Below are 25,887 nucleotides of genomic sequence, written 5' to 3'. Positions count from 1 at the left end.
ATACTTTATGGGTGCTTTAGCCCTGATTAGTGTTGATTATTTGACAAAAAGAAAAAATGCATGACAATTTTAAGATAGTCCAGAAATTAACATTATTTGGTGATTTTAGATTTTTATTTAGTTGAGGATGTACTTATTTAATTAAAAATGTTTCGTTTTTTCCTTGTTATACTATCTAGTAGTGTTACTACTATCCATCAATATTGTGTTTTTACATCTGAATCTAAGACAGTTATTCCCAACCAAGGTGCAGAACCACATAAGTCTGGCCTGAAAGATCATTTGGGGTTCCACAAGAAATTATCAAATTCTACTTAATTGGTCTGAAGGTCTGCATTGATCAATCGATGGAACAATTAAACGCTCTTCCAGTATATGTATTTTTCCCTTCAAAATACTCGCAAAGTATGTACTTTAATAAACTTTGACGTGATGCACAATTTTACCCGCAGTATGCAGTGTGCATGTACTTTTCAAACTGGAATTACTGGACGAAAATAAATTTTGATCAAACAGAATATCTTTTTATGTACATTGGATCAAAAATTGTTTATAAAATCTATCGTGTAAATTTGTCAATTAAGCATTATGATAAGGTATTTTTGTACTGTCAACGAGTATGCTCAAAATAAAGTTATGCAAAATTTGAAGAAGGAAACATGCGTCACTGTGACGTGTTTTTAAGCGGACTGAAGGAGGAAGGTTTGAAATCAAATAACTTTAATAGTACTATTATTACTAGGCGATAGATGCATTACATTCCGAAATGGAAGTGAATGGTGCGGTGATTTATTTCTAAAGTTAACGATCAACTATAATTGTGAAATGCCTTTCACGCGATCTACCGTTAGGAAAAAGTCGCATTGATAGCTTGCTAGCAAGCTAGCCACAGCGATCTGTTTGTCCCTCTTCGCAGAGACACCGCGGCTAGTTTTGGAAGGATGGCAAGTGTACATGAAAGTTTTTATTTCAACCCCATGATGACCAACGGAGTGGTCCATGCTAATGTTTTTGGGATTAAAGACTGGGTCACTCCGTATAAAATCTCTGTATTGGCGTTACTATACGAGATGACATCGTCTACGATCACTCTGCCGGAAAGAAGACGCCTGAATAAACTCATTTTACCCCTACAGCAGGTAATCTTAAATTACACATTGCCGTCTGTACCACCGGGAGTGACTGAGTCTGCTTCTTTCAGAGCTCGGACCTGTCTCTTGGCCAGTTCCTCAAGCTTGTGGAAGAGTGTTGTCCTGAAACCGCATATTCCGTCAAAGCAAGGTTTGCTCAAAGCAGAAAATCTGTGGAAATCTATTTCTCATATTCTCTCTTTATTGTTTCTAAATTCAAAGGCTGCAGGAAATTGTAGATGGAGAGCTGAAGGACATGGAACATTTCTTTTCCACTCTGCTCACTCCGTTCACAGCTTTTGATTCAGAGGCGTATAAAACCAGTGTTGTGGGTGGGTAGCAGTGCGCAAAAAAAGAAATTTACCAAGAATTAATCTCTGAGTCTCGTGTGTTTTTAGGTCTTTTCATGAGACACATGCTCCTGGCCTATAACAAGCTTTCCTTCAGTCAAGTGTACAAGTTGTACAAGTCCCTGCAGCACTACTTTCCCAGCAATGACTGCCAAGTGGGTTTGATGGCACTGCCAATGAATGACTCTGATATGGATCTCACCAGCATTGAGGATACAATCGGCGACCAACTAGACAGAGAAATTCAGTATATATCTTTCTATATTTTATTCAAAGTAACAATTTGGTTTTGATGAGGGGGGCTGACTGCTCACTTGTATTACTTGGATGTTATTTTAGGCCTAAAAACACTCCAAGCCGAGGTCCCCTCTCACAAAAACAAGCAGAGTACTTTCTTGCAAGACAGGTGTGTTGTTCACTTCAGCAATTTGTTTGACGTGAACTTGCATTTGTGTGATGCGCATCTGCCGTGTCCGTGTGTCCTCAGGCGTACCTTCTCAAGAACGACGAGAACAAATCCTTAAAGCCTGCATTGCTGCAAGAGGAGCTCAATAACATGCTCAAGTTCAACCCAGACTTTGCTGAAGCGGTAAGAGTCATCTTCTTCAACCTCACAATTTCGACCCTTGGATGATTTCATGAATGTTTCCTATCCTCAGCACTACTTGAACTATCTGAACAGCATCAGAGTACAGGACATCTTCCTCTCCACCCACAGTCTCTTACATTATTTTGACCGGCTGATCTTATCTGGGAATGAAGGGAAAAGCAACGGAGAAGAAGGCTACGGCAGAAATCTTCGCTATGCCACTCTAAACCTGGCCAGCCTTCACTGTCGCTTTGGGCACTAGTGAGTACAAGAGCAGTTGAACTCAGCAGACAGGTCTTTGGACTATCTGAATGTTCCCTTTTCTGTCCCATAGCCTGCAGGCTGGTCTGGTCCTGCAGGAGGCCATCCGAATCGCTCAAGAGTCCAACGATCATGTCTGCTTGCAGCACTGTTTGGTAAAACAAACGTTTATGATTTCACATGACAGTTTGTTGTTTTACAGTTGTTAAACATGAGCTTCTTCGTCTCTTTCTTCTCGTTCCCTGCATCAGAGTTGGCTCTACACTCTCGAGCAGATGAAAGGATGCGACAGCACCGTTTTAACTGAGGATTCTGTCAAAATGGCCGTTCATTTCTGCCTGCCGGTGAGTGCAAATGAGAAGTGTCTGGGGGCTTACTTTTAATTAACAGTTTCCAGCACGGGAGATTTAATTTTGGTCAACTCAGTATTTAACCTAACGGCGATGAGTAAAAAAAAAAAAATACTGATCTACGTTACTGTAAAAGGTACTGTGAGAATTTCTATCAAAAAAGCAAAACATATTTAACCTTAATTCGTCCAGTTAAGGCAATTCTCATTTTTGATACAGACCTGGCAATAAGTATACATTGTATGTAGGCATACATGGGTTCCTCCTTCGGAAACATTATCAGTCTGTAGCTCTTACTGAAGCTACCCCACGCCAGGCCCTTCCACAAAGGACGTACAGTCATAAATTCTGCAGAATTGAGGTCATGAGATACCATGTTTGTTCTCTATTATCCTCACCTATGCTGAATTTGATCGCTGGAACACCAGTGGAAAAGAACAGTGGTGTTAATAAGTGAATGAAGCGGCTGTTTTTTGTGGCTGGTTTATTTTTAGTGTCTACAGTAATTACAGTTCCATATTTTCCTTTTCACCCATTTGCATGTATAGGAAATTCTGAACAATTAAATGCTTTCTTTTTCTCGCTATTTGGGGCAGTGCTCTGTCCCTGTTCCAGTGCATTACTGCACATGCAATTAACACAGCACTTGAAAGCAAGTGAAACCAACACAGCCCTATTTAAATAACTTCGGTTTGAAAGATTTTAAAAGTCAACAAAGATTGATGACACGATCCCAGTTTCAGTGTCTTATCAGAAAGACACGGTATGGGGATTTGTATTTGTTAGACAAGAACCATAAAATTCAGTCTTTTGTGCTTGAAATGATTTGCATTGTCAAGAACCTAATCCACACTGTTAGGGTTTGTTTTCCCACCTCCCATATAGAAGCTACTGGTTCATGTGATGCAGGGCAGGCAGAGTAAAAATCAGCTTCTATCCAAAGGCCGTCACGGTTTTATGTCCCTTGGCTCCCTCTGAGACGAGCTGATTATTGATCTGAACACTCAGCATTTTTAAAACTGCAGAAAAAAGGTTAGGGCTTCTGGTCTAAGCAATGAGGTTGCAATCCAGCGCAAGACCATCAGACTGTTCCAAGCTGAAGAAATGATGAGCTCTTCTCTTTGCTACAGTACCTGGCATCGCTGGGCATCCAGTCTTTGGTACAGCAGGGGACAACACAAGGTAAAACGGCGCACAAGCTGATGGATGCGCTGAAGGACACGGACATCCTGCACTGGAAGCACAGCCTGTCGGAGCTGATTGAAATCAGCCTGGCTCAGACTACGTCAATATGGAGGATGTACGGGAAAAGGTTAGGCACAGTTGTGTGTGCGTGTGTGTCCATGTTTACATATCATTGTTTCCTGAATAAGTTGACGTGATAAAGCCACAAATTTGTTTGCATATTGTTGAAATCTGACTTACCGACTTCAAGTTGTACTCATGGGTTTACATTACCCAGGGCTCTCATACACATTTGAAATGTTGTATGTAACAAATACAGTACTAATGATTTGAAGACCTCAATGACATTCCAACCCTTAAAGATGAATCATTTTATTCTATGTGCAGCACCATGGCTCTACAGCAGGCCCAACTGCTTCTCCACATGAGCAGCTTGGAACCGGTCAATTACGGGGTCCAGCAGAACAACACTGAGGCTTTTGCTGTGGCTCTCTGCCATCTGGCTGAATTGCATGCTGAGCAGGTAGTACCGTGGAGCTTGTATACCGTACATGTATGTCATTTGTGTCCTGTTGTATCTCTGGTAGTGGTTCACACACTACCTTGACTTGTGCTACAGGGCCTGTATGCCGCAGTTTCAGACATCCTCCAGCATCTGAAAGATCAGTTTCCTGCTCACACACAGCATGCCAAGGTGTGTCCTTTCATCCATAAATCATTTCTCCACAAATCATGTTGTGCATTCAGCGTGTTTTTTTTTTTTTCCAATGCAGCTCTGGATGCTTTGTGATCTAAAAATCCTGTTTGAGCGGCACATGACTGAAGGAAAATACAATTTGGCCGAGCAACTGGTCACTTCCATTTCTGCTTTAAACAAAACAGAGGGTCTCTACAGGTAACATGAAGGGGCACGAATGATTGACAAGTTATTTTACCCAGATAGAGGTCTTATTCTTTTTTTGTTGTCATTGCCAGGAAAGTGCAAGTTTTAAAAGTTCTTAATCGAACCACTGAGGCTTACAGCATCTTGCAGCGATTGCAGGTGCACTGCGAGAAGACCAAATGCACAGAAATGATCATCAGGTAGAAAGACACTGCTGTATCACAAACCCTATTCCAATGCGAAATTATAAACGGAATGTGTGGCTTTAACGTTTCCTATCTTTAGAAATTCTGTGATACATTTGTCGGAGGAATGACCAGGGCTTTTGTCTCATGCAGAGTTATGCTTTGCACTGCTGAGGTCCACTGGGAGTCCTCTGGCTTCTCCACAGCCCTTCCTCTCCTCTTCCAAGCTTTAGCTCTGGCCCGACAGCACCACCTACAGTCGCTGGCCTCGGAAACCCTCCTTCACCTGACCTTTACGCAGGTAGGTCACAAACTCATTTTCCCCAAGTTGTAGTCATCACAGCATACAACTGTTGTTTTTATTTCCTTATCACAGTTGATGTTGGGCGTACCCGAGCAGGCTCTTCTTGTCCTGCATGAAGCCATCGAGCCTGTTCTGGCCCATGGAGCGCTAGTGGACAAAGGGCGCGCCCTGCTGCTGGCAGCTCGCTGTCACATGGCTGTTGCTGGATTTAGGCCAAATAGACAAGGGCAAGCAGGTAACACTGAGCCTTACACAAATTCCTATGTGAGAATATCTCGTCTGCCTCACACACAGAAAGTCATTTGAAGGTGAAGTCAAATGAAAAATGTTCTTTACCATAATATGTTCTACAATTAATACTGCGTTTGTGGAATATGAATTAGGCAGCAAAAACCACCCATTTTGATCCATTTCATTGGATAGTCATTTTTTCATTTGCTGTCAACTGAAAATGACTTCACAGCACTCAGCTTGTCAACATCACATGACCAAACCCAGAAAACAGGTGATCCGTGATGGCCATTACCTGATTATTGTCAAGAAAATATTCAACCCCATTTCACCTTTAGTCTCTCTTTTCCTCTAATATCCTTGATGCCCATCTTAAGCTAAGATGTGCTACCAGTAGTGATAGGAAAATGAAGCTTCATGATGCTTCATGAACCAGTTGTATTTATTGAGCGCTCTAGATGGTACAACGTAGGGCAGAAAGCACACTGACTTGCCATTTTTTAAACCTGTTTTTTTTAAACCAACAGTGCCATCTAGAGGAGTCAAAAAATACAACAAACGGTTGGTGAGACAAAAATGAAGCGTCATTTTTCCATTTCTAGCTACAGTACAAGACAAGTACTACTGGTGACATAAGAAAATTCGCGTATAGTAGTACTCATAGTGTGCAGATATCAACTAGTGCAACTAGTTTAGCTCACTAGTCATATTTTGTTATCCTACAATTATACAAAATTGCCCCTACTGAGAATAAAGCGTATAGTAGTGTATGGACCTGTAGCTAGCTGCATAGCAAGGACATCTGGTATGTAACACATACCTATTAGTTAAGCCTTGTGTTATTAGTACAGCACAATCATTTACTATTAAGATTTAATTGCATTCTACTTGGCACAAAGTGGCACGAGTAGTAGGAAATAATAACCTTACTAGTAAGACACAATTATTCTACCAGTGTGCTGAAATGTCCTACGAGTGAGGGTACTAGTACGTGGACCTTAAGCTTTATCTCAAGTATATGGAATAAATGCCCCAAACAGTTTTCCCTAAGCGGCTGAATGTCTCCCAGCAGATTTGCATGTTGCGGTTTCAGCGGTGGACATGTTAAATGAGGCTGCAGTTTATTTCTCCAAACTGAACTGCAAGGGCCAACTGCGAGAGGTCCACTACCTGCAGGCTCAGCTCTACCATTCTCTGGGACAAACTTTACAACGCAACAAAAGTGCCATGCTCTTTCGCCTATTGGACCAGGAACTACAATCACCAGCACTGCCTCTCTCTATGCGCCTCTAACTCCCATTGGACAAATGACGTTTGAGCTTTGAAAGTAGCCTCAACTGGCCACTAGATGGCAGCAAGGCCCCGTTATGCTTGGTTCTCCTCACAGCCCCTTCACCTTGAACAATTTATTTATATCAACTAGAGGAGAATGTGAATCACCTTTTGTTGTATTCCTGCTTAAATCAAATTCAATAACCTTTCTAGAGAAACAAACTATACCTCCACTTGTACCACTATGGTGTTCAAATAGTGTCCTCGTAGGTTGGAACGATGGCACAATGCGAAACATAACATGGTTTCAGAGCTTGCACCGCGACAGTAAGCCGAGGTATAGCAGACACTGTTAGATATGGCAAACGTTTGTCACGAGCTGTCATTCCTCTGTGATTTTTAGCTGCAGCCTTTTGATGAATGGAGGTAATCTTACTGTTTCACTGGCCCGGATAATATTCACAGTCCACCAGGAAAATACCAATGATGAATCAGCAGACATAAATTGTGATTCTACTTGCAATGTAGAAAACCTGCCATGACATAACTAGACACAGTCTGGTTGCCACTTATCCTTGACACGCTCGCTGTGTGAAGACTGATAACATCAGCTATATTCTCTGACTAGACATTTTCCCCCCCAAAAAATAAAGGTGTCGTTTTGTCATTTTTATTCATCTCATCTGTAAGATTTGGAGACCACTTGGAGTTCTTAACCAACACTATATGAATACAAATACTGTGGTCGACCTTTAATTCCAGGTACTTCATTTTACCAATTTTGAAAAATTATTTGCTTCAAATGTTGTGGTCACAGTTTTGGGGAATGCCTCATTTTTATTCCTGTAAGACTGTGCTACAATGCATAAATTCATGATCCATTAAGGGATGCTTGGTTGAGTCTGATATGGAACTACTCAAGAACCTGCAGGTTAAACCCATCAATCACTTAAGGAGTGAACCATTTTCCAACCTTCTCTGGGATTGCCTTACACACACATAGTCAGACTCATACATATTGAGCCATTAACACAATGCTCAGCTTATTGGCTCTAAACACCAACACAATGGATTTGAAATGAAACAAGATCTACAAGATCGTACTTTAAGCTTTTAATTAGAGGTGTTTACAGACAAATCAGTTGAACGTGTAGGAGTTACAACACTGTTTGCAGTCATGGAAAAAATTAGACCACCTTGTTTTAATGGCTCATTTGCAGTTTCAGTCTTGCTCGGATACAAAATGACCTATCCCCATGTTGGGAGCAGGCACGGGGAGAACATGCAAACTCCACACAGGGAGGGTCGGAGGTGGAATCCCACATTCCCCTTAAGTTTATTTAAGACTTTGAATTATCTCAAGGTGTTAATGGTTTGTCTCGATTTTCCCTGTGATTTGAGCAGTCCAGTGTGTACCCCACCTCTCACCTAAAGTCAGCTGGGGTGTGCTCCAACACACCCACGACCTGAGTGAGTAGCTATAAGCAACATTAAAGGTATGTTGTTTATCCCTGAAGGGAAATTCTGTTTGAATCCTACATTCAACATATACTTAATGTCGGTAGAATCACACAGAATCAGTTCAGACATGCAGAAATGCAGAAATTTGCGGGTATTGTACCTTGCTGTAGGGCATTTTGACAATGAGCTGTTTTTATTTACATACACAAGAACTTGATTGGACTTGGGGTTGGTATATGTCTGGTTTGTGACAATTTCTGGTGCTGCCACCATTTGCCTCCTTCGCCTAGAGTAAGTCATATTGAAGTCGGGCTGTCAAAAAGATCGTCCGTTCATCTTCAATGGCTTTGCAAAGAACATGTTTGTTGTGTCGAGAGCATCCTAAACGTGCTCGATGGGTGACCTACTGTAGATATCCGGTGACTATGCTGGTCATGCAAGACTGGGATGTTTGCAGCTTTCATGACTTGTGTGCAGGCAGATCCTTCCAACACGGGGAATATACATTTTCATGTTACAATATGACATGATGATTGTGGATAATTGGCTCAACGAAGCGCCATTTTGTCACGGTTTGTCGATGCTTTCAAAATGGAATGAGACCATTTGTGATGGTGTGCTGAAATTCTTTGATTAAACATCTCAACAAATGAGCTCATGCACTTCAAAGTTGTTCTCCAATTCAAGGCCTCACAATTACAGGTTTATTATAATTATTATTGTAATTAAAGGTATCAAACCACACAAATGGCGGCCAATGCGACGACGCTGCCTTAGCTAGTTACTCAGGTTTTACCCCGTAACAGTCCCTAATGTCAAAATAAAATGTCCTCAAGAATATAATTTCTTCTTGCTTAGTACTTTTCCAATCAAAATGAGATAACAAAATGATTGTTCACAATCTAAAAAGGGGTATTGGATGTATTTATTTAATGACAAATCTGGTCGCTAACAGCATAAAACAATGGATGTTTTATAAAAATAGATGTAGTTGTTTTCAGAATCAACAATACATAAACTTAACAGCTACTCAACTGCATATAAAACATGTACAATTTATTGTAAATAAGTTAATTCCCCTGCTTGGGGCAAAGAAACAACATGGTTATTCCATAATCAGAATAACAATACAGAAAACAAATATCGGCAGACATGAAACAGGCAAACAACCTGAGATGTCTTTATTTTATAAAAAGCAGCTGCTTGCAAGTCTGTTTTTTATAAACACTTAGATGGCTAGTAACAATTTATACAACATTCAACACTTAAAACAACTTTTCAGTTTCAACAGAGCATATTGTTTAACTGCATTTAATATAATACCAGGATATGAGATGCATTTTCTAAAAATAGTTTTAAAACTAATTTGAATGGATTTGCATACTCTTCAAATCAAACAAGCGTTACTCATTTGTTCCAAATATTGAAAAACTTCACCATGCTCTCCCATAACAACATCAATGCAGACATTTTATAGCAGATGCAACTTCTTACTTTACAGTAAAACAAAAAAGAAAGACAAAAAAGGGTCTGGAACCATATTTAATATCCGGCAGGATATCCTCCTTTCCTGGGGTCTGATTCTGCGAAGAGATGCTCTCCTTGTCGCATCACCACCTGAACCACAGAATCTGGATTGCTCTGCAGCCGCGTTAAATGGTTCTTCTCAATTAGGCCTTCCAGGATTCTCTGGTATCACATGCACAGTAGGTCTCAAGATGTGTGGCTGAGCAAGTGCTTGGAAGTGGTTGCGGTATTGCAATAACGGCAAATTTAGCAAGCGAGCAAAATCCGCCATCATATTTCATTATCCAAGATTCTATATGCCGTGTTGAGCATGTCATACTTTTCTTTTACTTGTTTTAGTTGTATTGCTATCAAAATAATCCGAGTGCCATTCTAGAACTGAACATGGTCTCTCACCTTGTCAAAGTCTTGCTCCACCACTGTCAAATTTGGATTGAGCTGATTGTGCACTCGCGGCTCGGTCACCGCTTTCCTCAAATTGTACTTAAAGAACAAAGAGTTCAGGATGACCTGTTCACAGGACGAAAAAATAAGAACATGGCTTTTTAAGAAACGAAATAAATGTAACCGCATGGAAGTAGTCTTACCAAGGCAGTAGCCGTGGTAATTTTTGTGCCCCCGGATGCTCCAACAACCATTTGAACTCTTTTGTCTTGATCAAAGATTATTGTGGGGGACATAGAGGAGAGAGGCCTCTTTCCTGTAACACACAAACACATATTTATTCCACCCTAAATCCTCCTTAAACAACGCACCCCATGATTATGACCGAAAGTGGACGGAGGGACGGGTCTCACCTGGTTGGATGAAGTTGTTTGGCGAAGGAGGGACTCCAAAGCCATTGGTTATGTATGGAGAGCTGAAATCATCCATTTCATCATTAAAGATGATTCCAGTTGATCGAGACATGACTTTGGAACCAAAGCTGAAAGCACAAACAAGCATATAGATTGATCAACAACATTAATCATACTTGTTGAATCTATATGTGTTGTTCCACAATTCTGATGGATTATGTAAAGTAGGTCAAACAGAAGGGAATGTTTGGATTGGTTTTGGTAAGGCAGGTAAGTATCTTACTATAGATTAATGGTGCTGGTGGCTGCCACGGCGCTTCCGTCTTCGGCTATCACCGACAGATGAGCTGTACCGTGGCTGTCTGGGACAAAATAATCCGGCTCATAATAAATGACTGGATGAGTGGTGTCATCTGTAATTTTCCTCCTTATGCCTTCAGCAAAGAAGGTCGATGTCATGTTTTGGATAAGCTGAGAAGAACCAAACCATTTTCAGTTACAGACATCTAGTATGAGCACACAACTAGATTTTGATTTCATATTTTATCAAAATAATTGATATATAATTTGATTGCACATCACCTCTATTGTCCCACAACAAAAAATGTTGGTTAATTAAAAGTTACTGGTGACTGGTGGAACTCTGCGTTTGCTCTGTCGATGTATTTCCGTCGAATCTTTTTTGGTTTTCTTCAACGAAGTAAAAATGTGCCATTTCTTTGCAAACTTATCTCGTTATTTTATGCTCATCCTCACCCATCACATGCAACGTGCTATTTTTGTATTAGCATCAATTTGGTAAAAATTACTCGGCTGACGAAACTATATTCTCCTAAAGTGAACAATGGTTACTGTAAATGTTTTGAGATATTAGTTGGGGGTTTACATCGGTGATATTGAGGAAATGTGGATCCCCGAGTTTGCTCCTCTTGGCGTAAGCAAAACGGAAAGCCTCAATGATGCGATGATACGTGAGGGTCTTCATCTCAGCTGTGGAAACACTTGCATTTGTGAAGTTGTACCCTGCAAAACATCCACAGTGACAAAAGTCTGCAGTGAAATCAACTTCGTTTTGGTCAAAACGTATAATGAGGCTACTTTATCAGTGTTCCAAAAGCCAGATGCATGCACAGAATTGGCGCGTCTTGAAAGTGTTCACTAAAATCAAATCACATGAACAAATGAATGATCAGGAATTTACGTGCGCTTCCTTCAACATAGGTCAAAACAGTGAACAATATATTCAATTTAACTTAGTGTTTATATATGGAGTATTATTCAAGCGCTGACTTGAGCAGTAGCTTGATTGTCTGTCATCAAAGCAGGTTTGGAAACATTCCAGGAATAATCGAGCACAAGGAACGTGGAAATCTTCCCTTGTGCACGATGACACAAAAACACGGCCAGGCCGCTCCTACCTTTCACTATGTTAAGAATGAGCGCTAAGACTGGACCACTGGAGGGGGCATCTGGGACATACATGGTGTATTCCCCAACACTCATCTTGAGGGGATTTTCATTCAGTACTGGCTGGTACTCCAACAAATCATCCAACGTGATGATCCCACCTAGAATATTGATAGAGGTTTCAATTGATTATGAGTAATTATCCTTCCTCTTGTTTTGGTAGTTGTTTAGTTTTTATTTTATTGTGTACATGAATGCTTATCATTTGCAATAGATAATTAAACCAGACCTGCTGCCTGGATGTCATCCACGATTCTCCGTGCCATTGAGCCATTATAGAACACATTCGGACCGTCTTCTGCTATTCTCTGGTATGTGTCTGCCAGCTTTGGAAATCTTATAATGTCATTTTCCCTGAGAATGTTTTTTTGTGAATCACAAAACACTTCACTGTAAGATGAGAGGAGAAGAGAATGTATTTACTAGTATTTTGAAGTTACGCAAAAAGATGAACAGAACAGAATATGTAGTTTCAGTCATGGATGAATGGAGCGGGGCGACCAAATGCAGCTTGGACCAAAGTTTAGGATCGGTGCCACCAATGGGCGCCACCGTGATAGTTTCGTGTTTTGGACACTTGTAAAACTGGATGTGTGGGTTGAATATGAAATGAAAAGTACAGGATCTTTGCTCAATGCTGTTTTAAATATTCAAGTATGCTGGTATCGCAAGTTATTACACACTATGTTCTCTACGAAATGTTAAAATGCAGCATCCCTGAATTAGCGTGCCACCGTTTATGTTGCTGATGCTTTCTCCTCACCACAGGTTTGCATTTCCTTGAATGAAATCCTTGTTTGTAAAGATGGCGAGAGCCAAGGCTTTCCCTATGGAAAAGCCTTCACGGGCCAGGACGATGCTTGGCTCAAACAGCTCTTTCCATGGAAGCCTGCCATGTCTCCTGTGTGCCATCTCATAGCCGCGAATCTCCCCAGGGATGGCTATGGACAGTCCACCTGTCACGTACAAACATTAGTAGTGTGTTGGATATCATACGGCTGTTCTTTGTTCTAATTTCCATCCATCCTACCAAAGGATCGCCCTATATAAAGCGTGGCAAACAGCCTTGTGGAAATGTGATTGTACCTGTACGAGAAAGTTGTGTGTTGTTTCCAAACATGTCCTCAGTGGCGTTCTTGGGTGCTGTTTCCCTTGCATCAATGGTTTCTACGCTCTCTGTTGAGTAGGAAATGTGAGCGAGGGACCATTTTGCTCATTCAACTTCATTAGGGCGTTCTAAATAACGAGGAAGACTCACCTGAAGAGGCATTGTAGATGATAAAGAAGACCCCTCCTCCAATGCCCATGCTGTGTGCATTAAAAAGGCCCACGCAGAGCAAGGCCGCAATAGAGGCATCCACCGCTGAACCGTTTTTCTTCAAAATGTCCCTACGGACATTTAGTAACACGTTTGTCGTTATGTGTGCGCATGCATGCACAGACTATAAATAGCGCACAAAACACCAAATTACCTTCCGATTTCCGAGCACTTTCCAGCATCAGCAGCGACAGCAGCCCTTAAGAACAAGTGGCATGGAGGGGGAGTCGTGTTTTTCCTCCCCATTCCTATGAAGAGGAACAGGCCCACAATAACCAGCAGAAGGACCACCAGACCAGCAGTTAGAGACTTTGCTTCCATTTTCCTGCCATGTAAATTCCAACAAAGACCATTGTCAGACAGGATTTGGTGACCGAGACAGGCCAAGAGAAGTTGGTTGTCATTAATACGTGTGAAATGATAGCAGAAGAGTTGTGTTATTTTCTCAGCCATGGTTGCAATGTCACGGTCTATTTCGCTTATTCTGCTCTTATCTCACACCAATTGATATATGTTAGACAGCCCTGCCTGTATTTGTGACCCAAGCTTCTCTCTCTTGTGGGTCACCTCATATTCTGTATTCCCTGTTTGCCTCTTCTCTCATGCTGCTGCGGCTGCTGTTGGGGAAGACTAATAATTCTGCTGCTGCTGCGGGCTCCTGCTGTTGCTGCTTTGATTGCGTCTGAATCTAATCACAATGGTCCTGTTCTGAATCTCCCAGGTTCAAAGTCTGCCACAGACATGCTAATAATCATTCACAGTAGACGAGTGGAATTCTGCATCTTCGCTACAAGTGACAAAAATCTCATTTGCCTTTGTGCATGCAGCAGTGTCAAAGGTTAGGTCTGAAGTTTGCTTCAATTAACTTCTTTTCCATGACGTACTTGTATGTAAAGGATACACTGAGACTCGTGGAGCTGAACAGAATTTCAGATTATACTTAACTTCCATCCATCCATTTCCCATACCGCTTGTCGGGGGTCGCGGGCGTGCTGGAGCCTATCCCAGCAGTAGGAGGGGGACACCCTGAACTGGTTGCCAGCCAATCACAGGGCACACAGAGACTAACAACCATCCGCACTCACACCTAGGGGGCATTTGGAGTGCTCATGTCTGGGGCAAATCTTGACTTGGGTCTCCTGTATGACGCCATGTGTTGAGCTTCAGAACGATACTTTCGTTTCGTTTATTTATTTCAAACATGTGAAAAAAGAAGAATAAGCTTATTGTACACAATAAAGGACATGACAAAATACATGCATATACACATACAGACGTACCTACATTCATACATATACATATAGCCGCAAAAGAACCATAAGTCACATTCACATGTCTGAAAAGGAGTAGGAAGAAGTATAATTTATTTAATCCCACCCCCTATTTAATAATCCCTAAATACCCAGCCATAAATCATTTTGCCTCAGTTATCCCAACAAAGTACTAAATTACTAAATTATCCCCCACCTGCTGCTCACTAGACACTAAACATGCACCAACACACTATTAATACGTACGTATATTTCACACACAGACACTTAACATTCATACATACCTCAAATACAACACAAAATACCTGAATGGTGGAAATAAACCAAATAAAAACAAAATAAAAACAGCCTGAACAAGACAAACAGACAAACAAAACCAACAAAGAAACGTAAATCAATAATTACTAAGCACCCCTTATTACTTATACACCCTCATTCCTGTACCTTGTAAAAATAATTTCTTCTTTATATCTTTTTTAAACTGATAGATGTTTGAACATTCCCTGAGCGTTTCCTCCAAAGTATTCCATAATTTAACTCCACATATTGAAATACAGAATGTTCTTTTTGTTGTACGTGCCTTCCTAATCCTGTAATTAAATGTCCCCCTTAATTTATAACCCCCTTCCCTCCCAATGAAAAGATTCTGAATATTAGTTGGCAACAGATTATTTTTTGCTTTAAAAAGTATTTGTGCTGTCCGGAATTCCACTATATCTTTGAGTTTGATGAGTTTTGACTTTAAGAATAATGAATTTGTATGATCCCTGTATCCTGCCCCATGAACTTAAATATCTTCGGGGCAATAAGAGTGGTGGTTACAATGTCTGGGGCAAGTCTTGACTTAGATCTCCTGTATGACGCTTGCATATATTCCTCTCAGAGCCAGAGGTTGAGCAGCACCATGTTTGTTTATGGACTTGGTACGTCTTTGTGCTAAAGTGGAAAAATAAAAAGTAAAATACTATAGCGTTTTTTATCCTGTCTGTGATGACAGTTGTGTCGGGTGCGCACTGTAATTCTTTCAACAACATCATTCTTCCATTACTTTCATTCTCCTATGCTTTCAAATTGCATTTCACGGTGGTGGCGGGGCGGGATGCAAGCAAGTAGGAGGGACACGCATCGGGGTAAGCTTGCGGCGATTGGTCAGACGTTCCACGCTGCTCAAACCTAAACAGCAGCGTAAAAACAGCAGACTGCTCGTAATAAAGCAGCCAGAGCGTCGTGTCCTCCTTCATCCTTATCATCGCCGTCATCACCTACGCCTTGGGACGGTGGGCCACGTCAGAGTATAACTTCAAGACAAATCTACGTTTTAAAAAAAAAAAAAAAAAGAAAGAGCGAGGGTGGAGGAGAAAGTGTTGTTGTTGTCGGCAGGAGAGACAGACGTCCAGCACGACGCCGTGCAAAAAAGGAGGCTGCTGCTGGTGCTGCTGATCATGGGTCAGCCCTGCTGCTAATCCCGTCTGACTTGGAAGAATAACAACAAGGCAACCTCGGCATGGGCTCCAGACTGAGTCGGCAGAACAGCTTGGACAATGAGAATTTCTCCAAAAAGCGACGCAGACTCCTCGATGTCGCGGCGGACGGCGACAGTCGAAGCGGCCGGGCAGGCGGGGACTTCCTCTTCGCCCTCATGCTTAAGACAGACAAACTACCTGGGATGCTACGTCGGACCAACCACAGCCCCTACATAAAACGGGTGGCGTGGATCAGGGAGATCCAGAAGCTGCTTCGCGATCGCAGGATGGAGCAGGCCACCGACGTGCTGAGATTACTGAGGAAGGTGAGGTGAAACACATGGGAGACTTTCGGTGACTGAGCCTGCCGCTGTCCCATTTTGGGCCTGCTATCTTATTGATGCAATTCAAAAGCAACAGATGGCCGGCCACCAGTCTTGGCCTGTTGTTGCATTGATAGAATGACCTTAGTTATTATTACAATCGGACTCCACGCTCGGAATTGATCACATGCTTAAATGCCCATTAAGAATTCATTGATTATGTGGAGTTTATTGTAGGCACAGCACAGTTTAAATTTTGCTATATGAGTTTATGTCTGCAGTAATTTGCTTACATGTACTGGATTTGTGTCTTTAATGAAAGATATTCAATTACCGATAGCAGTGAATGAGAGTGATATATTGTTTTTGGAGCTCGCCCCAGGACAAGTGCTGTAGAACGCGAATGGATGGATGTTGTTGGCCTTACGGCAATGTAAGGTGTATTTTTGTGTTTTGAGGTGAGGAACCAAATTTCTGATTTGAGGTGAAACCCAGCTATATGAAACCAGTGTCACCATCTGACGTACCGTATTTTCCGGACTATAAGGTGCACCTAGAAACCTAACATTTTCTCAAAAGCCGACAGCGCGCCTTATAGTCATATATATTATATATATGGACCAAATTCCTAAATTTAAACTGGCTGGCCCAAAGCATTGTGTCATGAAATCAAACATAAGTGGCCCGCTGAAGACTATGAATCATGAATCAAAAAGACTGTGGATCATTATTTTGTGACTATAAAGTAATTGGTTGTGTCTGAAGTTGAAATACAAAAGATAAAATGAAGAATGATTTAATTTGGATTAAAAATCTGACATGATGCATTAATGGTGCGCCTTATAGTCAGGAAAATACGGTACTGTGCACATATAGCCACCTACTGACGTGATTATTGTTATCCAAAGTAGGTCACTGACAGAGTGTGGTGTAGTAGACACATGGTCAAAGTGGCAGACACAGCATGTGACTCACCATGGCGGTCACTTTCACTCTCACCCACTCTCGTCAACTGTGCAATGTTGATTTCAAAAAGGAAAAGCTGCCATCCAAATCAAGAAATGCATCGTGGCCTTTAACCAGTTGCTTTTAACCGAAGACGGGTGTTTTGCAAAATTCCCACACCATCATACCTCCCCTGTCCTCTCTTGTGTTGTCCTATTTTTTTCCACTCTTGTTGGGCATTTTTGACATCCCCATTAGAGCAGACTTCAGCACTATACACGCTCCATAATAGCCTGCGCTCTTTGAAAAGAAGGTCACAGACAAGGAAATATGGAGCTGTCTCTCCCCTTTTATACTGCTGTCTACAGTGATGTCGTGATGTGAAGTCATTGTCATTGGTGGTGACTTATCTAGTTCTCCACCAAATGGAAACATGTTATCTGCATAATCCGTCAAAGTATCAAACGCTTGGAACCTTTATGAACACTGTTTCTGTCAACATTTCGTGACATCTTGTAGCACGTTAAAACAATTAGCCTTTGTGTCTTTTGAGTCTAGTATTGATTTGTGGGTTGGCTTCAACGAGCATCAACACTAAAAGGCTTCACTAGCATCAAGAGGCGTGATTGTAATGTTGAATGAAAATGGTGGACTAATAAAGGACTATTCTGCATATTGTGTAAAGTATTCGTAGGAGCAAACGAGCACATTGTAAGATCCTTCGCTTGCTTTCATCTTGTCAGACAATTGTGTGTTAATTAACATTCAAGTCTTGACACTGAAGATAGCCAAGTTTCCTTAATTGATCCGAGGAGATAAATTGCCAAACAGGCTCAATGAGGCTTGCATCCGCTAGAAAATCAAGATGCACCAGTAGTTACGCCCGAGTCCCCGTGCACACGCTGTGAAGATAGAGCCCAATGAGTTTAGTGTTTAGATTCCATCTTTGCTGCCAGAGGTCGCATTACACTTTTTTTCCTTTGGCTGGCCTATTTGGCCAGCAGTCAACCGGGAATCCAGCCATATAGTTCATCTGAGATATGTTTGAAATAGCTATTAAATTAGTCCCATTAAACTTCAAATCAAATGCAGTCCTTGATGCCAGCTGATGGTGTTTACCTCCACTTGCACATTTTAAAAAAATGAAACTGTTTTACATGCTGACTGTTCTTGCCTTACTCATTGCATTCATCTTGCATTCCATTTATATTTCCAATTAGTATTGGGTGGAGTTTTCATATACCTCCACAATGTAAGATCCAATACAAGTGTATAATGAAAACAAGTTAAGACCCCTCCATCCATTTTGTAATTTAAGATTGACATGTGGAGATGCAGTAGCTAAATATTGAGAGGAGACGAAGGCGAGTTTTGTCCCACACTGAACTGACTGCTTGAAACCCAAAAATATGGTCATCCCCCGACCCTTCAAAGTTATAGGTTCCTGGTGACTGGCTCTCCCTTGTGGGTCACACTACCTAGCCCCTCGCTTCAGAATTCAGAAAAGTGCAGAATCAAATAGGTCATCATGAATAGTGTCAAGAAATTGAAGGGCGGCATAAGCAGCCATAGAGGATGTGTTGTGCAGGAGGGTCAAGGTCAGAGTGTCAGGGTCTTGAATGTCAAGAGTCCGTGGCCTGGTCGTTTGCCATGCCAGCATAATAAAGCCTCACAAAAAAAGAGTGTCCAATAAATTTAATACTTATAAACATTCATGTATGCAGTACTGCAATTGTCAACCTCTGATCAATACGTATTGATCAAAAGTTGACAATTACACTGCTAAATTCGTATTTGCCACTTTACACACTGGTTTAATCTTTGATGTCATTAATTGTTTTTCTGTTTTCTTTTAGGATCTGGGACTGGAAGGTACTTCACTCAATGACATCTTGTACAAGAATGCTGCCTTCCTAAATCTGGTGGATCCAATCTCCCATGAGCTGCTGCTGAGCTTGGCCCGAGAGATGCAGAATCCTAAGAAGGTTAGCTTCTGTTACACCCCCTAGGAAGAAAGCGTTTTGCGCATACCCAACTAACTAACTAACTAACTAACTAACTAACTAACTAACTAACTAACTAACTAACTAACTAACTAACTAACTAACTAACTAACTGACTAACTAACTAACTAACTAACTGACTAACTGACTAACTAACTAACTAACTAACTAACTAACTAACAGTATCATTTGTTGTTCTGAATACACCCCTGCATATCATTGTATTTTTATTAGCCTTATTAAAAAATATACATTGAAATATGGATCAACATTTAAAGAAAAATAAACTATTTTTAAAGCACAAGTAAACTTGAACGAATTATTTTTAAGAATACACTGTATGTGTACGCAACAGTAACAACCTGGAATTCTGCTTAACATTCCACATCTGGAATATGAGTGAAACATAAGAATTCTTCAACCTCCCATCTTGTTGGACATTCCATCCTGTTGGACATTCCATCTTGTTGTCGATCGAAAAATAGTCACTATTCCTTTTTGTGTAACATCACGTGACCAAAGTCGGAACCCAATGATGCATTCAAAAAATACACTCAGACCACGCACTGGTTTATCCCGGTCGTTCAGAAATTCAGTGCATTGCTCAAATTTGCCGTTCGGAAAATCTGAGTGCGACAAAAACGGTTGAGCGAGATAATTTGTACGTCATGTTCTTGCGATTAGAGAGCGAAAATGGCACCTCCTTTAGGTGAGTGAATGCCATGTTTTGAACATATATATATTTTTTTAAATATTTGGTGGACTCAAGTTAAAAAAAGAAACTGTTCAGTAAATTGGGCAGTTTTAGATTCATCAGGAAGGTTTGACATCTTAGGTTGATATTCGCTTTAAGTCTGACAAAAAAATTGATTTGCCTGAAATTCCCCCTTGCCTTAACCCACCACCAGAATTCTTGCACACACTGACAATAAGTGTACTGCTGCTGCTGTAGTGGGTGTACAAATACACTTGACTTGAGAAAGATTTTATAGCATTTTTCTAGACCATCAAAATAAGCACGTTCCCCATCACGGCCAATATATGAGGACTGCTATAAAGCAATATACCCAATAAAAATTCCTATTATAGTCCAAGAGTTTCCTTTGAGGATCCAATATTGATCTCCCATTGTTCATACTTTGACACTTAGACAGCAGATCAACAGATAGTCTACCAAAGTATACGTTCCAGTGCAATAACAAGGGTGCAATTGTATAGATTTGATTTTTGCTTATAAGGATTATTAAAAAAAGACTACACTAATACACGTTGTCCAAAAAGCACTTGAGAACCATGCAAAATTACACCAATCACAGTATGTTCCACTCTAACTTCTTTTAAGTACAGTATAACAAATTCCTGCTCTGATTTAAGTTCTTGATCCTTCTCACTTGAAGTAAAAATGTGAAAAAGCTTCATCAGTCTAGTGGCTTTAATCAGTTGCCTTCCAGTACCGTCCTCATTGAGAGATGGAAGTAGTACAACAAATGTTGCATAAGCTACTGAAGATTCCTTAGCCTAAAGCAGGAATGCATCAATCTAAATTGCAGCTTCAAGGTGGGGAATTTTACCATCTGTTTATTATCATAACATGGCTGAATTGTCTGTGATGTAACTGTTGTCTTGATTTTTTTGTTTTTGGGAAGATCAGTCAAAAAATGCTGGCGATCAGGTGGATTGGCTTAATGGATTTTGTTTTTATGATAAGATGCCTTCTATTTTGGTCTCCAGGATTCCGACGCCATAAAGTCGTCCGATAAAATTTGCAGACAGCTGATCTACCACCTGACCCCACATTCAAAGTGGCTGAGGCAGAGCATGTCCAGACGGAAATCCCAGGCATGGTAAGCCCTTGTGTCCAGACATCCACTAGTAATAACAGTCATAAATCTGCAGCCCACCACAACACAGAGCAGGGCACGACTCCATGTCGAGCTGTAGACATTTTCCTCTCTGTAGCTGACATTGGATTAGGACAGAACTGGCCACTGGCCGACCTGATGGGGAAGCCATGGTAACCAGAGCTGTCAATCATCTTTCCTTTTAAGTGCTTGATTACGTGCATCGCTCGTCTATAGCCGCCGGCTTCTGCCGCTCTCTGTCGCATTCACTCGAGCTCTCTTCAAAAGTGGCACCGCAATGCATTTGCAAACTGTCCAATGGTCTCTTGCAAATCGTGAATACAAAATAAGCTTTCTTTGTGCATGTGTGGCTCAGGTATTTTGCTTGTGTTAAAGCTTCTGCTAGCTACTGTTAATAACATTCATTTCTGAATATGAGGGGATTTTATCGTTTGTAATCGAAAGAACAACAATGAGTTCAGCTATGTTAAATAGTGAAAAAAAATCTTCTGCGTCTACTGTTGATATATAATGTTTAAGTAATCTTATGACACTGGGGCTAGATTTCCTGTACTGTGAAGGAAAATGCTGAGGTGCAAAGGTCATGTTTCAGATCCATTCAAAGCTCACTTTGTATTTGTCATATAGAAGAAATGTCAGGTCCGGTCGAAAAAGATCTCTTTAGACTGGATTGCCATTTCATGTCCGTGAAAAAGCTGCTTGCAATGAAAATATAGATTCCCTCAATTCTAACTGCATGGCGATGGAAATGCAATGAAATATTATAAGGGGTCATATATAAGGTCATAACAAATCAATCATGTGTGAAATGACGTGACATCAGTGAAGGCCTCAGGCTCGAATCTTAGACACTCACTTGTTATAAAAGCAAAGGAAGGCTACTGATTGACTTGACATTTGACATTAGATTTGAGAGCATTTTTATTAATTGTTTTATGGTTAGGGTTATAGTCTTTTTAAACAGCAGTTGTTTATTTATAAATTTTTTGCTGAGATTTGAGTTTGAACCACATAGAGTGCCATTGTTTTCAACCGCCGGTCCGCTATATTTTTATTACAATTCCCGTAACAGGTGATGTACTCGATAAATCCACAAATCCGATGTTCCCTCGCATCAAATCATGACTGAACAGTGATTGATATCTTCATTATGTCATATAAAGTTGATTGAAAACCATAAAACATGGTTATGTAATGGATTTAAATGAGCATTTTGCGGAGCATCAGTAATTTTGCTGATAGTGATTATGTCATCATTAATCTCACTTAAATTCAATTTGGTGATTATACCCTATCCTTGAGATTGTGATTTGAATTCTGTATAGTTTTATAATGTGTTTTCATTTCAAGTTTGAGCGTTTGAAAGAAACTGCATTGCAGCGTTGCTGTGAAGAGATTCAAAAATGTATCTGCAGATCAATCGGAAGGAAAGATACAAAATTGCTTTCTAACAGGGTGCCATCCATTTTTCATGCTTGCTGAGCTTGAAAGACAGTTGTGTGGGGAAAGGGAGCTGTGTGATTAAACCCAAATACGTATGCGGGCCATGGACATCAGGACCTTTGTGTTGTGAAGGCCAGACTGTTGAGAGTAGGAAGTGGAAGTGCTTGCAATGTAAAAATTGGTCGGCCTACAATGGTGTATATATTCATTCATTCAGTCGTTCATTTGTTGGTTCAATTTGTCCATGTGCTAAAAACATTGAACTCTTATTGAACTGACTTTTATGACATGTTTTCATCGTTTGTTTTTTTTTACATTTTCTTTGAATGTGAGTGAGTCACACACGGCACATTTGTAAAGCACTCCCTCCCTGTCAATGTGCTCTATGACGCAACTGAAGGTGACAGCAAAGTGATTAATACGTAGAGGTGCCTGCCGTTTTTAGAATTCAAAAGAGCAATCAACAATCCGAGATAGCTACAGTTCAAATGGAAGTGGCCATTTCTCCAAACAAAATGTACATGAAATAGCAAAAAGAAAAAAAATGAATTTTCTGTGTGGGCTACAAGAGGCCAATGGTTGGAAACTAGCAGATAAGGTGTCCTTTATACATTTTATTGTATCTTTCAAATCTAACATGTATTTATAGCGCACTTAATCACAGAAACATCTCAAAGAGCTTCTCATGGCCACGGTTAAATATATTGACATCCTCTGAGCGTGACCCTCCAGAAGGAAAAGAAAAAAAACTCCAACGAAAAAGCTCTGTTATAACGATTGTTGCGCTTTTGGCTGGTGCGGATGTTTTGGCTCCTCTGTTTATTTAGTCAGTGGCCATGCAGCAGTCTTAGTCAGCCTTTTGCCCCAAGCTGTCCATTCACACACTCTGTTACACAACACGGAAAAGACAACACAAAGCCAGGCCCATGTTTCCAGATCAGTGACCCAACTAACACCTCGTTGAGTTTGTGCTTTTTAAAGTGGACCAGGCCTTGCTCTAATCGTGTTCTTTCTATTCCTTTCGCCATATAGTCTTAAGACAACCCTGCAGAGGAAACTGTCCAATGACACTGTGGACTTGTCAGGCATTCCTCTGTCCACCCGCGATGTCCGTCAAGTAGCCTTCTACCTCCAAAACAACAGAGACAGTGTGGTAGCTGTGGATATCAGCTTCACAGAGCTCCAAGATGAAAACCTGAAGTTTCTTCTCCCTCTTCTCGCTTCACTCCCCAAACTCAACACCCTTGCTCTCAACGGGAACCGTCTAACCCTGACTATACTCAAGGACCTGACTGAGATGCTGAAAGACCCCAAGATGTTCTCCAGCCTGGCCTGGATAGACCTTGGTAACAATGTTGATATTTTCACCATGCCTCAACCGCTTTTGGTAGCTTTGCGACGGCGCTGTAGCCTGAAGAGCAGTCTGCCTACCATCTACGAGTACACCGAAGGTCAACCCTATTGCTACCGGCTGGAGACGTCTATTGAGGAACCCAGCCACTATGAGGAGGAAGAGGATGAGGAAGATGCAGAGGATGACACAGATGATGTGGGGAATAAATTTGAACTGGAGCCATGGGGCTTAGGTGAGAAGCAGCTCTCCAAAGACTTCACCCTTCACTACTGTGAGAGGTGATCAGGTGTTTGTCTCGGAGGCTCTTTCAATTCTAGCTGAAAAGGTATCACGCAGCAATCTGTTAAACTTCTTTAGCTTGAACAACCTCACACCTTCCGGCCCAGTCCCCCTTTGAGGCATGAGGGAGAACACACACTCACCCAGACACCTTGTAATACCACCACGTCTCAGAATGAACCTGCACGAGCTGATGGTGGAGCGAGGGTCGTTGTAGCAAACTTACTGTGTTGGTAGATGGTGCTCTTTGGAACAAAGAGTGGAGGACTGGATTCATTGGAGAAACGTCTCTCTCTTGCCGTCTCACACCCTTTTTCTATAGTTCCGTCTGACTGTAGCAGCAAGGAGATTCGGGTCAGTTGCTAGGCTGGAGGAGCAGCATTTCGGCAGTATTTCGAGTGGGAGGCGCATCCGCTTGGAACGAGTGGATCCCCCCTCGAGTTCTCGGCCGGGACTGAGACCATCTCCGGTAGGCAGAGCCTCTCTCCACATTGTGTGTTCTCTGTTAATCTCTCAACAAAAGCTATGACACAAGTTCAACAGACTACACAGCCGCCCCCCTGTCACGTGACCCTGGCAAAACTGCTAGGTCAAGACTTTTCCCCCCCCACTTTCCTAATGTCTACTTGTGAATACCCATGCTGCCCTTGTGTAATGAGGAGACCAATCGTGACCATGCTGCCCTTGTGTAATGAAGAGACCAATCGTGACTCTGTTGTATTACCACTCACTGTTTTTCACTTTTGGTGGGCAAGGCATTCTTAGATGACAACAAGTAGGAATAAACATTGCGACTAATTGTTTACTGTATGTACTTGCTTAAATACTTAACCTCCGTATTGTAGCCATCGCCACTGTTTCAACTGAACCAAGTTTTAAAATAGGCTTTTGAATTCACACAGCCCCGGAAATAGTTGTCTGTTGTTCAATTCATTGTCGTTGTTGGTAGTTCTTTATATACGTTACGACCCCTGCTTTTAGAATGTCATGACTGTTATCTCGTGATGAAACTTTGCAGTAGCACATAATGGTCAGGCAGACCCAAATAGTGCAATGCACTTTAATGCACTTTTCTGTTTGTATTTCACCATATAGCAGTCTGTGGGTAGTTGTTTAAATTATACATGTACGTCGTATAAGCTGTCATCTTTACAATGCTGATCCAAATGGCTCAAGATTGTTAGAAAGCTCCACAAAGTAATCATTGCTGCTCCGTTAGAATTTATGTACACTATATGTCTAAATGTGCAATATATATGTTTGTCTCACTGAAATGTCTGGTTATCGTAATTATTTGTGATTTGGTGTCTTGTCCTATTTTGTGACTATCTGGCTCCAATTTAATCAAATTGAGCACAGTGGCCTTCTTGTGTATTCTGAAACAATTAAAAAGGAACTTGGATGTGACAAAAGATTTTACATTAGCAAATGTAAATCGTGATTATATTGAGAGTCGGCACTTTTTATGTTCCTTTAGTCTAAGTAGGGGAGAACACTGTTCAGTTCCGTGTCTGCACAAAACTCTTCCTTGTAGTTTGTATTTTCCAAAGCCAAATTCTACAAATAAACAAACTGATCCAAACTTAGTAATTGAAGTCTGGGCCTTTTTTCAGGTTCAGATCAGAAGATTCACT

General features: G+C 41.1%; 3 protein-coding genes across 5 annotated transcripts; 2 read left to right on the top strand and 1 right to left on the bottom strand.

Annotated features, from left to right (window-relative positions):
• Positions 1 to 654: 654 nt before the first annotated feature.
• Positions 655 to 7,413, top strand: anapc5 (anaphase promoting complex subunit 5). 2 transcript variants are annotated; one of them, XM_061278984.1, is made up of 17 exons: positions 655 to 1,139; positions 1,202 to 1,281; positions 1,353 to 1,462; positions 1,529 to 1,727; positions 1,820 to 1,886; positions 1,968 to 2,069; positions 2,140 to 2,330; positions 2,404 to 2,485; positions 2,582 to 2,674; positions 3,811 to 3,992; positions 4,253 to 4,388; positions 4,485 to 4,559; positions 4,639 to 4,760; positions 4,841 to 4,948; positions 5,087 to 5,234; positions 5,310 to 5,472; positions 6,541 to 7,413. In XM_061278984.1, exons 1-17 carry the CDS (start codon positions 942 to 944, stop codon positions 6,759 to 6,761), a joined length of 2,277 nt encoding a protein of 758 aa, XP_061134968.1. In that variant the 5' UTR covers positions 655 to 941; the 3' UTR covers positions 6,762 to 7,413. The 2 variants fall into 2 exon arrangements, with proteins under 2 accessions (XP_061134968.1, XP_061134967.1); XM_061278983.1 differs by having other exon boundaries at positions 6,538 to 7,413.
• Positions 7,414 to 9,146: 1,733 nt separating this feature from the next.
• Positions 9,147 to 24,582, bottom strand: ggt1a (gamma-glutamyltransferase 1a). The gene is made up of 13 exons (XM_061279529.1): positions 24,480 to 24,582; positions 13,465 to 13,635; positions 13,251 to 13,381; positions 13,079 to 13,168; positions 12,756 to 12,948; positions 12,222 to 12,382; positions 11,944 to 12,093; positions 11,412 to 11,548; positions 10,809 to 10,996; positions 10,526 to 10,653; positions 10,316 to 10,428; positions 10,125 to 10,238; positions 9,147 to 9,890 (listed from the first exon to the last, which is right to left on the bottom strand). The coding sequence occupies exons 2-13, from the start codon at positions 13,629 to 13,631 to the stop codon at positions 9,744 to 9,746; spliced, it is 1,719 nt and encodes a 572-aa protein (XP_061135513.1). The 5' UTR covers positions 13,632 to 13,635; positions 24,480 to 24,582; the 3' UTR covers positions 9,147 to 9,743.
• Positions 15,723 to 25,839, top strand: lrrc75ba (leucine rich repeat containing 75Ba). Of its 2 annotated transcripts, XM_061279531.1 has the most exons (5): positions 15,723 to 16,370; positions 19,169 to 19,297; positions 21,047 to 21,159; positions 23,653 to 24,206; positions 24,576 to 25,839. In XM_061279531.1, the coding sequence occupies exons 1-5, from the start codon at positions 16,086 to 16,088 to the stop codon at positions 24,617 to 24,619; spliced, it is 1,125 nt and encodes a 374-aa protein (XP_061135515.1). In that variant the 5' UTR covers positions 15,723 to 16,085; the 3' UTR covers positions 24,620 to 25,839. The 2 variants fall into 2 exon arrangements, with proteins under 2 accessions (XP_061135515.1, XP_061135514.1); XM_061279530.1 differs by having other exon boundaries at positions 15,724 to 16,370; positions 23,653 to 25,839.
• The last annotated feature ends 48 nt before the right edge of the window (positions 25,840 to 25,887 follow it).

The sequence above is a fragment of the Syngnathus typhle genome, linkage group LG5, assembly GCF_033458585.1.
Source record: "Syngnathus typhle isolate RoL2023-S1 ecotype Sweden linkage group LG5, RoL_Styp_1.0, whole genome shotgun sequence".
Taxonomy (NCBI): domain Eukaryota; kingdom Metazoa; phylum Chordata; class Actinopteri; order Syngnathiformes; family Syngnathidae; genus Syngnathus; species Syngnathus typhle.
Note: the sequence above shows the minus strand (reverse complement) of the source record. Positions and strands in the feature narration are given on the sequence as shown.